General features: G+C 39.0%; 1 protein-coding gene across 1 annotated transcript in view; it reads right to left on the reverse strand.

Moving 5' to 3' along the window:
• STK33 (serine/threonine kinase 33) overlaps positions 1–15,201 on the reverse strand; it is a 185,697-nt gene that overhangs the window by 44,767 nt on the left and 125,729 nt on the right. The window contains 3 exon segments of the mRNA XM_047693847.1: positions 10,066–10,103; positions 10,105–10,140; positions 13,870–13,871. Coding sequence (XP_047549803.1) covers positions 10,066–10,103; positions 10,105–10,140; positions 13,870–13,871 — 76 coding nt within the window.

Below are 15,201 nucleotides of genomic sequence, written 5' to 3' on the forward strand. Positions count from 1 at the left end.
TCAACTAGGCTGAAAAACAGAGCTTTTCATTTGCAATAGCTTCTTGCTAGGAGATCAGTATTTATCAAGTTGTTCTACAATCTCTTATTTTAATACTTTTTATTTCTCCAGTTCATTCTGACCCTCCTGTCTCTGATGTTATTTGCCTCACTAGTGTTTAGTTTTAAAATGCAATAAAAAAAGGCCAGAAAAAATGGTCTTATGGACAATTACTATCTATTATAACAAGTACAGGCCAGCAAAAGTCCAGCTCATTGAGTCTGTTAACAACCAGTGATATGCACATTCACCAATTTCTTAGCTGCTCCTGCACTGCCTGACTAGCATGAAGCTATAGCTCAAGGGCTGTGTTTTAAAAAAAAAAGTCCCCCTTTTTTCTGTCCTTTGCAATTTATTTACACAAAATGTATCTAATGGTGGTCAATCAGCAGCATATGAAATTTTATGACAGCAATTTTCTGCACATCCAGAAAAAAGGGAATCCGAGACATGAAAATTCCTCTTAAAGCCTTTCTGTTTATTTTCAGTTGCCTATGTCCTAGGAATCACAACAGCAGAGGATAGTACCCGTGAAGAGTATTCGTGTTAATTTCACCTTGAGAAAGTATGTTATCATTGTTGAATTAAGCAGAAATGAATCAGGGGTAACTGATAAACAAGAAAATAACCCCCCCCTGGAGAAGGGTAATATGTTTGTGCCCTTGGTGAAAGAAATTATCTATAAGAACACCAGGCCTCAGGCAAATTAATGAATAGGCCACTGATTAGCTAAGTAAAAGTCTACTGTAAAGGAAAAAAGATGTCATTACATGACATGCAGCCATGCTCTGAAGCAGAAAAATTAAAATTATATCTTTAAGAAGGAGAAAAAATTTTAGATGTGTACTACACTCTCCCTTTCTTTAACAACAAATTCAACTAAGCAGGCAGCAAACATCACATGAATTGTGTAATAACAGATGACATATATTATGTTTGACTTGTCTGGAAATTCTTACAAGTATAAAACACTAATTTAAAATAGTGATATTTTTAATTAAAAACTGAGGCTCAGAATTTTTACGGTACAATTCTTAATTAGCACAAACAATGATCAAAAACTTTGTGAATACGTTTACACTTTATGAAATCTACGTAGTGATGTGTGTTGACCATCTGAGTTACAGCTACAATCACATCTTCCAGTTCCTACTGCCTGTGTATTCCATTTCACAGCACTGTGAAAATGTAACTACTCTGATGTCAATATTTAGAAATGATCTGGAAGAGGGAGTGCACAGTGAAATCTCCAGTATGACCATAAAACTAATGTTGCATCAGCATAAAAATGTTCATACTCACCACGAGGCAGAACAATGGCCACTAACTTTTCAGAACGCCTCTTAGCCAATTCGTTTTAATTCAATTTTACAAACATATATTGAGCACGGCTGCATGCCTACTATGGTACCAGATATGAGGGATACAAAGATGAATAATATAAACTCTCTGTCCTTCATGGACTTTGGAGCAAGGAGAACAAAAAACAGAAAAAATACATACCCATACTCTAATAATTATATACAATCCTAAAATTTGTATGGAACCAAAAGTGACCCCAAATTGCTAAGGAAATGTTGAAAAGAAAAACAAAACTGGCTGCATCACATTGCCTGATTTCAAGCTTTACTACAAAGCTGTGATCACTGAGACAACATGGTACTGGCACAAAAACAAAACACATAGACCCGTGGAACAGAGTAGAGAGCCCAGATATGGACCATCAATGCTATGGTCAATTAATCTTCGACAAGCAGGAAAAAATATCTGGTGGAAAAAAGAAGTCTCTTCAATGAACGGTGCTGGGAAAATTGGACAGCTATGTATAGAAGAATGAAACTCGACCATTCCCTTACACCATACACAAAGATAAACTCGAAATGGATAAAAGACCTCAACATGAGGCAGGAAATCTATCAAATCCTAGAGAAGAACATAGGCAGTAACCTCTTCGACATGGGCCATGGCAACTTCTTTCAAGACATGTCTCCAAAGGCAAAGGAAACAAAAGCGTAAATGAACTTTTGAGACTTCATCAAGATCAAAAGTTCCTGCACAGCAAAGGAAACACTCAATAATAATTATATTACAATAATATAATCTAGTTTTTTTTTAAAATTTTTTTATTTGTTTCAGCATAACAGTATTCATTATTTTGCACCACACCCAGTGCTCCATGCAATCCGTGCCCTCTACAATACCCACACACCTGGTGCCCCCAACCTCCCACCCCCCACCTCTTCGAAATTCTCAGATCGTTTTTTCAGAGTCCATAGTCTCTCATGGTTCACCTCCCTTCCAATTTCCCTCAACTCCCTTCTCCTCTCCATCTCCCCTTGTCCTCCATGGCTATTTGTTATGCTCCACAAATAAGTGAAACCATATGATAATTGACTCTCTCTGCTTGACTTATTTCACTCAGCATAATCTCTTCCAGTCCCATCCATGTTGCTACAAAACTTGGGTATTCATCCTTTCTTTTTCTTTTTTTTTTTTTTTTTACAGCTTTATAAACTTATATTTTATCCCCCGGGGTACAGGTCTGCGAATCGCCAGGTTTACACACTTCACAGCACTCACCATAGCACATACCCTCCCCAATATCCATACCCCACCCCCCTCTCCCAACCCCCTCCCCCGATCAACCCTCAGGTTTGTTTTGGTGAGATTAAGAGTCACTTATGGTTTGTCTCCTCCCAATCCCCATCTTGTTTCATTAAATCCTTCTCCTACCCCCTCAACCCCCCATGTTGCATCTCCTCTCCCTCATATCAGGGAGATCATATGATAGTTGTCTTTCTCCGATTGACTTATTTCGCTAAGCATGATACCCTCTAGTTCCATCCACGTCGTCGCAAATGGCAAGATTTCATTTTTTGATGGCTGCATAGTATTCCATTGTGTATATATACCACATCTTCTTTATCCATTCGTCTGTAGATGGACATCTAGGTTCTTTCCATAGTTTGGCTATTGTAGACATTGCTGCTATAAACATTCGGGTGCACGTGCCTCTTCGGATCACTACGTTTGTATCTTTAGGGTAATACCCAGCAGTGCAATTGCTGGGTCATAGGGTAGTTCTATTTTCAACATTTTGAGGAACCTCCATGCTGTTTTCCAGAGTGGTTGCACCAGCTCGCATTCCACCAACAGTGTAGGAGGGTTCCCCTTTCTCCGAATCCTTGCCAGCATCTGTCATTTCCTGACTTGTTAATTTTAACCATTCTGACTGGCGTGAGTGATATCTCATTGTGGTTTTGATTTGTATTTCCCTGATGCCGAGTGATATGGAGCACTTTTTCATGTGTCTGTTGGCCATCTGGATGTCTTCTTTGCAGAAATGTCTGTTCAGTCCTCTGCCCATTCTTGATTGGATTATTTGTTCTTTGGGTGTTGAGTTTGCTAAGTTCTTTATAAAGGACACTAGCCCTTTATTGATATGTCATTTGCAAATATCTTCTCCCATTCTGTCAGTTGTCTTTTGGTTTTGTTAACTGTTCCTTTGCTGTGCAAAAGCTTTTGATCTTGATAAAATCCCAAAAGTTCATTTTTGCCCTTGCTTCCCTTGCCTTTGGTGATGTTCCTAGGAAGATGTTGCTGCGGCTGAGGTCGAAGAGGTTGCTGCCTGTGTTCTCCTCGAGGATTTTGATGGATTCCTTTCTCACATTGAGGTCCTTCATCCATTTTGAGTCTATTTTCGTGTGGGGTGTAAGGAAATGATCCAATTTCATTTTTCTGCAGTGGCTGTCCAATTTTCCCAACACCATTTATTGAAAGAGGCTGTCTTTTTTCCATTGGACATTCTTTCCTGCTTTGTCGAAGATGAGTTGACCATAGAGTTTGAGGGTCCATTTCTGGGCTCTCTATTCTGTTCCATTGATCTATGTGTCTGTTTTTGTGCCAGTACCATGCTGTCTTGATGATGACAGCTTTGTAATAGAGCTTGAAGTCCGGAATTGTGATGCCACCAACTTTGGCTTTCTTTTTCAATATTCCTTTGGCTATTCGAGGTCTTTTCTGGTTCCATATAAATTTTAGGATTATTTGTTCCATTTCTTTGAAAAAAAATGGATGGTACTTTGATAGGAATGCATTAAATGTGTAGATTGCTTTAGGTAGCATAGACATTTTCACAATATTTATTCTTCCAATCCAGGAGCATGGAACATTTTTCCATTTCTTTGTGTCTTCCTCAATTTCTTTCATGAGTACTTTATAGTTTTCTGAGTATAGATTCTTAGCCTCGTTGGTTAGGTTTATTCCTAGGTATCTTATAGTTTTGGGTGCAATTGTAAATGGGATGGACTCCTAATTTCTCTTTCTTCTGTCTTGTTGGTGTAGAGAAATGCAACTGATTTCTGTGCATTGATTTTATATCCTGACACTTTACTGAATTCCTGGACAAGTTTCTAGCAGTTTTGGAGTGGAGTCTTTTGGGTTTTCCACATAGAGTATCATATCATCTGCAAAGATGAGAGTTTGACTTCTTTCTTTGCCGATTTAGATGCCTTTAATTTCCTTTTGTTGTCTGATTGCTGAGGCTAGGACTTCTAGTACTATGTTGAATAGCAGTGGTGTTACGGACATCCCTGCCGTGTTCCTGACCTTAGTGGAAAAGCCTTTCAGTTTTTCTCCATTGAGAATGATATTTGCGGTGGGTTTTTCATAGATGGCTTTGATAATATTGAGGGCATGTGCCCTCTATCCCTACACTTTGAAGAGTTTGATCAGGAAAGGATGCTGTACTTTGTCCAAATGCTTTTTTCAGCATCTATGGAGAGTATCATATGGCTCTTGTTCTTCTTTTATTAATGTGTTTGTATCACATTGATTGATTTGCGGATGTTGAACCAACCTTGCAGCCCTGGAATAAATCCCACTTGGTCGTGGTGAATAATCCTTTTAATGTACTGTTGAATCCTATTGGCTAGTATTTTGGTGAGAATTTTTGCATCTGTGTTCATCAAGGTCTGTAGTTCTCTTTTTTGTTGGGATCCTTGTCTGGTTTTGGGATCAAGGTGATGCTGGCCTCATAAAATGAGTTTGGAAGTTTTCCTTCTATTTCTATTTTTTGGAACAGTTTCAGGAGAATAGGAATTAGTTCTTCTTTAAATGTTTGGTAGAATTCCCCCAGGAAGCCGTCTGGCCCTGGGCTTTTGTTTGTTTGGAGATTTTTGATGACTGTTTCAATCTCCTTACTGGTTATGGGTCTGTTCAGGCTTTCTATTTCTTCCTGGTTCAGTTGTGGTAGTTATATGTCTCTAGGAATGCATCCATTTCTTCCAGATTGTCAATTTGTTGGCGTAGAGTTGCTCATAGTATGTTCTTATAATTGTCTGTATTTCTTTGGTGTTCGTTGTGATCTCTCCTCTTTCATTCATGATTTTATTTATTTGGGTCCTTTCTCTTTTCTTTTTGATAAGTCTGGCCAGAGGTTATCAATCTTATTAATTCTTTCAAAGAACAAGCTCCTAGTTCGTTGATTTGTTCTATTGTGTTTTTGGTTTCTATTTCATTGATTTCTGCTCTGATCTTTATGATTTCTCTTCTCCTGCTGGGTTTAGGGTTTCTTTCTTGTTCTTTTCCAGCTCCTTTAGGTGTAGGGTTAGTTTGTGTACCTGAGATCTTTCTTGTTTCTTGAGAAAGGCTTGTACCGCTATATATTTTCCTCTCAGGACTGCCTTTGTTGTGTCCCACAGATTCGGAACTGTTGTGTTTTCATTATCATTTGTTTCCATGAATTTTTTCAATCTTCTTTAATTTCCTGGTTCACCCATTCATTCTTTAGAAGGATGCTGTTTAGTCTCCATGTATTTGGGTTCTTTCCCAATTTACTCTGTTATTGAGTTCTAGCTTTAGAGCATTGTGGTCTGAAATATGCAGGGAATGATCCCAATCTTTTGATACCGGTTGAGACTTGATTTAGGACCAAGAATGTGATCTATTCTGGAGAATGTTCCATGTGCACTAGAGAAGAATGTGTATTCTGTTGCTTTGGGATGAAATGTTCTGAATATATCTGTGATGTCCATCTGGTCCAGTGTGTCATTTAAGGCCTTGATTTCCTTGTTGATCTTTTGCTTGGATGATCTGTCCATTTCAGTGAGGGGAGTGTTAAAATCCCCTACTATTATTGTATTATTGTCGATGTGTTTCTTTGATTTTGTTATTAATTGGTTTATATAGTTGGCTGCTCCCACGTTAGGGGCATAGATCTTCTTGTTGGACTGTTCCTTTGAGTATGATATAGTGTCCTTCCTCATCTCTTATAATAGTCTTTGGCTTAAAACCTAATGGATCTGATATAAGGATTGCCACTCCTGCTGTTCTTCTGATGTCCATTAGCATGGTAAATTCTTTTCCCACCCCTCACTTTAAACCTGGAGGTGTCTTCGGGTTTAAGATGAGTTTCTTGTAGGCAACATATAGATGGGTTTTGTTTTTTTATCCATTCTGATACCCTGTGTCTTTTGAATTGGGGCATTTAGGCCCATTAACATTCAGGGTAAGTATTGAGAGATATGAATTTAGTGCCATTGTATTGCCTGTAAGGTCACTGTTATTGTATATTGTCTCTGTTTCTTTCTGATCTACTACTTTTAGGGTCTCTCTTTGCTTAGAGGACCCCCTTTCAATATTTCCTGTAGAGCTGGTTTGGTGTTTGCAAATTCTTCAGTTTTGTTTGTCCTGGAAGCTTTTAATCTCTCCTTCTATTTTCAATGATAGCCTAGCTGGATATAGTATTCTTGGCTGCATGTTTTCTCATTTAGTACTCTGAATATATCATGCCAGCTCTTTCTGGCCTGCCAGTCTCTGTGGATAAGTCTGCTGCCAATCTAATATTTTTACCATTGTACGTTACAGACTTCTTTTCCCGGGCTGCTTTCAGGATCTTTTCTTTGTCACTAAGACTTGTAAATTTTACTATTAGGTGACGGGGTGTGGACCTATTGCTTATTGATTTGAGGGGGGTTCTCTGAACCTCCTGGATTTTGATGCTTGTTCCCTTTGCCATATTGGGGAATTCTCTCCAATAATTCTCTCCAACATACCTTCTGCTCCCCTCTCTGTTTCCTCTTCTTCTGGAATCCCAATTATTCTAATGTTGTTTCATCTTATGGTGTCACTTATCTCTCGAATTCTCCCCTCGTGGTCCAGTAGCTGTTTGTCCCTCTTTTTGCTCCGCTTCTTATTCTCGTGTCATTTGGTCTTCTATATCGCTAATTCTTTCTTCTGCCTCATTTATCCTAGCAGTGAGAGCCTCCATTTTTGATTGCACCTCATTAATAAGCTTTTTTTATTTCAACTGGTTAGATTTTAGTTCTTTTATTTCTCCAGAAAGGGCTTTATATCTCCCGAGAGGGTTTGCTTTAATATCTTCCATGCCTTTTTCGAGCCCGGCTAGAACCTTGAGAATCGTCATTCTGAACTCTAGATCTGACATATTACCAATGTCTGTATTGATTAGGTCCCTAGCCTTTGGTACTGCCTCTTGTTCTTTTTTTTGTTGTGAATTTTTCCGCCTTGTCATTTTGTCCAGATAAGAGTTTATGAAGGAGCAAGTAAAATACTAAAGGGTGGCAACAACCCCAGGAAAATATGCTTTAGCCAAATCAGAAGAGATCCCGAATTGTGAGGGGGGAGAAAGGGGATAAAAAGGGGTTCAGAAAGAAAAAAAAAAAAAAGAAACTATTAAAAAAATGAAAGCCGATAAAGAAAAAATATAAAAAGAGGGAAAAATATATATATATTAGATTAACTATTTTAAAAAAGTTAAAAAAGAAAACGGTAAAAGTTAAAAAAATTTAGCAGAAGAAGAGAAAAAGAAAAAAAATTGAAAAAGAAAAAAAAATTAAATTAACTGCAAGGCTAAAAAATCATGGGAGAAAGCCATAGTTCCGTGCTTTGCTTTTGTTCTCCTATGGAATTCCGCCGCTCTCCTGGTATTGAAACTGCACTCCTTGGTAGGTGAACTTGGTCCTGGCTGGGTTTCCTGTTGATCTTCTGGGGGAGGGGGCCTGTTGTAGTGATCTCAAGTGTCTTTGCCCCAGGCGGAATTGCACCGCCCTTACCCGGGGCCGCATGCGTAATCCGCTTGGGTTTGCTTTCGGGAGCTTTTGTTCCCTGAGCGCTTTCTGTAGAGTTCCGGGAGGACGGGAATGAAGATGGAGGCCTCCTGGTCTCTGGCCCGGAGGAGCCGAGAGCCCGGGGCCCCCACTCTCAGTGCGCCCTCAGAGAACAGCGCCCAATGACTCCCGTCACCCTGGCCTCCGGCCGCGATCCCGAGCTGACCGAGCCTGCGACTGCTTCACGGTAACCCCGAGCTGAGAGTCACTCCTCGGCTCTGTCTCTGTAGCCGGCTTCCCCGTTCTAATATCTGTAAGCTCTGCGACACTCAGACACCCCCGATCCTTCTGTGACCCTGCGGGACCTGAGGCCGCCGCTGACCCCGCCTGGGCTTCACCCCAGTTAAGCCTCTGGAGCGACGTCCCTCAGCGGAACAGACTTTTAAAAGTCCTGATTTTGCTCCGTTGCTCCGCCGCTCGCGGGGAGCCGGCCCCTCCCCCCGCGGTCTATCTTCCCGCGCTTTGGATTCACTTTTCCGCCAGTCCTACCTTTTCAGATAGTGGTTGATTTTCTGTTTCTAGAATTGCTGTTCTTCTTCTCTTCAATCTCCCATTGGATTGGTAGGTGTTGTTTGCAATCTTTAGATAAGCTATTTAGCTGATCTCCCGCTACCCGAAGTAGTCTCAGCCTGCTACTTCTCCGCCATCTGACTCTCCCTCAATATAATCTAGTTTTTAAAAGTGCTATGAGAACATAGGAAAGTGAACAATTCTATCAAATTCACACATGTGCCAACTCTCCTGATGAAATATTGTTTTTCTTTCAGTGTTATTGTTTCACATGCATTTTTGTCTGTTTCTTTAAATCCTCTGGGGAGTGTGGGAATGTATGTACATAATGAATGCAGGAACTCTGCTGGGGTAGATAGGAATTAGGGAAACAGAAGGCATTAATGTTTGAGCTGGAGGGCCCAGGAGAAAGGTTAGTAGAGAAGTGAAAAAAACATTGTAAGTAGAGGGAACTGCATGAGCAAAGACTCAGACATGTAATACAGGGTATGTAACTCATAAAGAATGGCCTAGAGTGCCTAAAGCATACGGCAGGTGCATGGAAACACAGTTAGCCCGGGACTGGAAAGGCATGCTGGAGCTAGGTTGTGGGAGGCTTGCCGCTGTGCCATGCAGGGAGGCTCTGACATCTTCTATAACAAGGGAGAATTACCAGAGGTTGTGAATCAGGAAAACAGTACAATCAGATCTGTGATTTAGAAAGGACATTCCTGCAGCGATGTGAAGGATGAATTGGGGACAGAGACTGGAAGCAGGGAGAAACAGTCAAACAGACTTTGTAAATTCTAGAAGATGGATCATAAGGAGAAATGATACGAGTGAAGAGAAATGAAGGAAGAGGTAAGGACACTGCAAAGGAAAAATGAATAGGACGTGGGGTTTGATGGAATCTTGAGGGTGAGCCCAAAACAGTGATGTTTTCAGTAGCAGTAAAAGGACTGGGCGGAGCCCCTGTCCAGTTAGTGTTCACTCCTCACATATGCCCAGTGCCAGGGCAGCCAAGTACAGGCCCCAGTACCTCTCTCTACCCCATGGGCTATAAGTGACTCTCTGGAGGAAAATAGAAAGAAACTTCCTGGTCTGTAGCGGAAGATCAGAGGGGTGAGGATGTTAAGCAAGTTTTCACTTGGCTCAGAGAGCACCAGGTATTGCAGCATTCAGAGGTCAATGAAAAGCAAGCTGAAGTTACAAGTTTATAGTATTAAAACTATGTAATGGATTTAGCTGACAACTAATAAGAGATCTTTAGAATGGCTTCCCAATTGTGTTTTCAGTCCACTTTTTAAAACTCTATCGTCGAGTTTTCATTTAAAGTCTATGTAATTCTAGTTCTGCTGTTAGAGACCATCCATTCATTTTAAACCTGCACATTTAGCAGGCTACTTACAGAAGGTACATTATGACACCTATGCTCCAAATGTCACAACTGCTGGCTGTAGTCATGGGCATTGTAACTTCAGGGCTGCCAATAAGCAGAAATGAATAGTATTAATAATACAATAAATGAAGTTTAAACGCTTAAACACAAAGCATGAAAAATGTGCTGATGTGTTGTAATTTATTCCCCCACAGGGAAAAAGAGAACCAACAGCAGATGTTAAATGAATAATGTACGGGACTTAACAATTGATGTCACTGTACCCTCACTCCTGTCATTTAGCTTCTAATGGAACGATGGCATAAACTGTGTAAGTAAATGTACCACTCTCCATTCCTCTGAAATTGTTAAGAAATGATTTTGTGAAGATTGTGTAGTTATAGTAGAAGACAACAGTATCTCAGTTCTTTTCCCAAAATAGAACTGAATATATGCCTGAAGTGGATATAATTTAAAGCAAGCCCAATATGTGGAAATCTGGATTCACAGAGAAACTAAGATAAATGGTTAAAATCATTATAGTAAAATAATAATAATAATAATAATAATATCACTCCTATGAGAGAATATGAGTTAATTTCCACATTTTCTAAATGAGAAAACTAAGACAAAGAGAAAGCTCCTACAGCAAAACTGTATCAAAAGCCAACTAGGACCAGGATCTGGGTATTCCTGACTCCCCAGCTCTGTGCTCCATACTTTATAAGGTGTTCACAATACGCTCCTTTAAACAATCTCCTCAAAGTAGTTGTGTGGTGGTGGGGGGAGCGATTTACTTCAAGGTAGCACGTTTTAATGATCAGATAACTTTATAATGGCTGGCTTTTTAGATGGCTTTTAAAATGTCACATATGGGGCGCCTGGGTGGCTCAGTGGGTTAAGCCGCTGCCTTCGGCTCAGGTCATGATCTCAGGGTCCTGGGATCGAGTCCCACATCGGGCTCTCTGCTCAGCAAGAAGCCTGCTTCCCTCTCTCTCTCTCTCTCTGCCTTCCTCTCCGTCTACTTGTGATCTCTCTCTGTCAAATAAATAAATAAAATCTTTAAAAAAAAATAAAATAAAATGTCACATATGATATTTCAGGAATAGTCTATTGTGCCTCTATGGCTAGGGAGCAAACATCTTTCTTTAAGGAAAAAGAAAGAATAGAACAGATATAAACATAAAAATGAAATATAGGTGTATATATTTCCATAGAATTTTAATGTTTACAAAAGCACTTTTTTGTAAATTATGTTATTTCTGTAAATCACATGAAGAAACTTGTGAGCTGGTTATGTAGGCATTTGGCTCACTTTGCCAGTGAGGAGACTAAGGTTCAGGTATAGGAAGTGACTTGCCTCAAGTTACACAGCTACCGAGTGCCTCCCACATAATAGGTGTTTTTATTTTAGAAGAGTTTCATTCTCCTGCCATACACACACACACACACACACCCCTCTTTTATAACTACTAAAAGCAAATGGCATTTCACTTCCTCTGCCTCCTGTCAAAGGAACTAAAAAGCAACAAAAAGGAACCAAAAAATAAAAAGAAGAAACAATGAGTAAAGGCTCAACTATAGATAATTAACAAAACTGAGTTACTCATTTCCAAGTCATTGAAAAATAATTAGCATTTTCCTCTAAGCAACTATTATTCCTTACCTCTACTTAAACTCTTTAAATACTGAATGACTAAAGTTCAGGTGGCTCTGTGGTAGTGAGTCTCCGACAAGGGCAAGTCAATGACTTGCATCCACACTGGGTGCAGGCACTGCGGGACTGGGATGGCGGCCTCAGTCTCTCACAGCCATCTTAATGACCGGGGGTGTCTCCGTGTATGCTGCCATCACAGCTCTCACAGGGAGGCAGAGGCCAGAGTAACGGTGCCAGGGAGCCATTTAGGAAGTCAGCAAAGCTCTACAAACCATCTGTCTTCTCTCTTGTTCTCTCACTTGTTATCAGTGTAGACAGCTAATAAGCAGGCATAAAACTCAGGGTGCTTGGATATATTTTCCCCATGTAACTACAGACCAGATGTCTTTTGCCAACAGTAGGATATGAACAGAATCTAAAGTAGCCTTTTCCCAAATAAGATAAAACAGTTTCAAGACTTAATACATCAAGGAGGCGGAAAAACAACAACAAAACCAGAACTAGGTATACTCCTAGGCAAGAAAAATGAATAAACTACAGATATGACATGGGTAAGTCTCAAAATCATGACATGGAACAGACAAAGACAGACACAAGAACGTATGCTGTCTGATTCAATTTAAATGAAGTTCTAGACAAGCAAAATTAAGCTTTGGTGATAAAAAATCATCTGTGGTTGCTGTGGTCTGGGTGGGAGACTAACAGAGAGACACAAAGGAATTTTCTCGGGTGACAGAGATGTTCTGTAGCTTCACTGGGGTGGTGATTCTATAAGCATATGCATTTGTCAAAAGTCATCAAACTTTACACTTAATATTTGTGCATTTTATTATATGGAAATTATGTTTCAATAAAGTAAGATTTTTCTAAAGAAATCTCTAAAAGGTACAAAAAGATTTGTCAAAGCCTCATCTTGGTGGATGACTTTAATAACTCTCTCAGAAATCAACAGAGGCAAACAAAATTAACAACATGAAAAGTTTAAATCACAAAGGTATCACATTCGATTTTATACATATGCAGAGAAATTTTTGTCCTCAACAAAGGAGGAATATACGTATTTCTAAACATCCAGTGCAACATTTGCAAAAACCAACCATGTGTTCAATCACACACACACACAAAAATTCCTAGAAGTTGAAACGATTAAGTCACAATTGCCTACACCAATGAAGAAAACCAGACAGAAAAACCAAAAGGCTAGGAAAACTACCACATATTCACATGAATGTCAAACACATTCTAACCACCTGGAAAATTATAAAAGCACTTCTAAATAATTCTTAGATTAAAGACTAAAACTAAAATGATAGACTATTAAGAAATGAATAATAGAAGACTGTCTAGCAAAAAAAAATGGTCAAGGAAATACTCAGAGAGAGCAAAGAAATACTCAGACTGAACATAACCATTTTTTAACAAAAATAACCATTTAAAAAAATAACCATTTTTTAAAACCATTTAACTTAGGAAGTTAAAAAATAAAGCAAAAGAAAATAGAATGAATCCAGAAAAATGAAAGCAGAATTTTTTAAAAAAGATTTTATTTATTTATTTGACAGAGAGAGAGAGATCACAAATAGGCAGAGAGGCAGACAGAGAGAGGGGGGAAGCAGGCTCCCCGCTGAGCAGAGAGCCGGATGTGGGGCTCAGATCCCAGGACCCTGAGACCATGACCTGAGCTGAAGGCAGAGGTTTAACCCACTGAGCCACTCAGGTGCCCCTAAAAACAGAAATTAATGAAAAAGTCAACCAAATAATATTAGACTTGAGCTGGTTCCTTGAAAGTCCAATAAATTGTCCTAACCACTAACAAATTTGATCAAGAAAAAAATGGTTTGTATTATTACAAGAGCTTAAATTGAGCACTGTCAGGTATTGTGCTAAGCACTTTACATATATTTTCTTGTTTAATTCTCACGTCAACCTGATAAGAAAGATCTTATTATTATCCATCCTAAGTATATCCTCTCCCCTTCCCTGTTTATTTTTCTTTCTTAGCACTTCTTTCTAACATCCCAGGTGATAGCAGATATTTTACTTTTTTATTTTAATGTTTGCACCAACATGACATTTTTATGCTTTGTTCACTGTTGTATTCCCAATACCCAGACCAGTCCTGACACAAAGTAGACCCTCAACAATTTGATAAGTGGATGACATAATCTCTATTATACAGCTGTAGAACCACAACAAATGAGTTAAATTGTTTGCCCAGGGCTCACCAGACTACATAGCAGAGCTGGACTCCTGAGTTAGCCAAGTGACGTCACAGGCCATATTGCTAATCTTACATCACTTGACCATCTTAAAAAATATTAGGAGTTATTAGGGGGATAGGCACAGATACATAGGAGAATCAGAAAATTATAATATATGCATACTTATGCCAGTAAAACTTAAAATCTCAAAGTAATGCACAATTTTCTAGAAAAATATAAATTATCAAAATGATTCAAAAAGGTGTGGAAAACTTGAATAACCCAATATAAATTGAAAATATAATAGAAACCTAATCTACCAAAAGGTATCAGGGCCAAAAAAATTTTTAGGGGAAATTTCATCAAATTTTCATCAAGTTTATTAATATAACAGATAACTCCTGTTACCTAAGTGATTTGAGTGCATGCCATTTTATTTTTTAAATGAGGCTAGCATAACACTGACATCAAAAAAGACAAAGGCAGCACAAAAGAAAGAAATCATCCCTCAAAACTCTTAAGTAAAGTGGTGACAAATTGAATAAGGCAGTTTATTAACCCAAGTGGAGTTTAATCTAAAAGTGCAAGGATGGTTCAACATTTTTGAAACCTATTAATGCAATTATTTCACCAATAAATTTAAAGAGAAAAATATATAATCATTTCTTGGGTACAGATTTGAATAGACATTTCATCAAAGAAGATTATCAATGACTAATAACTACATGAAAAGATGTTCAACATCATTGGTCATTAGGAAAATTAAATTACCAAATTAAAAACCACAATGAGATACTACTTTACACCCATTAGAGTGGTTATAATTAGAAAGAAAGGTAATTATCAAGAGGCAACAAGGATATAAAGAAACTGGAACCCTCATACAGTTGTTAGCAGAAAGGTCAAATGCTACATTCACTTTGAAAAAACATTTGTCAGTTTCTTAAAAAAATCAAACATAAAGATGCAGGTGTCTGGGTGGTTCAGTTGGTTAAGGGTCTGCCTTGGACTCAGGTCATTATCTCGGGGTTCTGGGATGGAGACCTGCATCAGGTTCCCTGCTCAGCGGGGAGCCTGGTTCTCCCTCTGCTTGCTTCTCCCTCTGCCTCCTCTGCTCCCCCACTTGTGCTCTCTCTCTAATAAATAAATAAAAATTTTTTTTAAAGTTAAACAAAACCCTCAGATTGTTTTGAAGGGGTGGGGGGTGGGAGGTTGGGGGATCCAGGTGGTGGGTATTGGAGAGGGCACGGATTGCATGGAGCACTGGGTGTGGTGCAAAAACAATGAATACTGTTATGCTGAAAATAA

This window comes from Lutra lutra, chromosome 10 (genome assembly GCF_902655055.1).
Source record: "Lutra lutra chromosome 10, mLutLut1.2, whole genome shotgun sequence".
Lineage (NCBI taxonomy): Eukaryota > Metazoa > Chordata > Mammalia > Carnivora > Mustelidae > Lutra > Lutra lutra.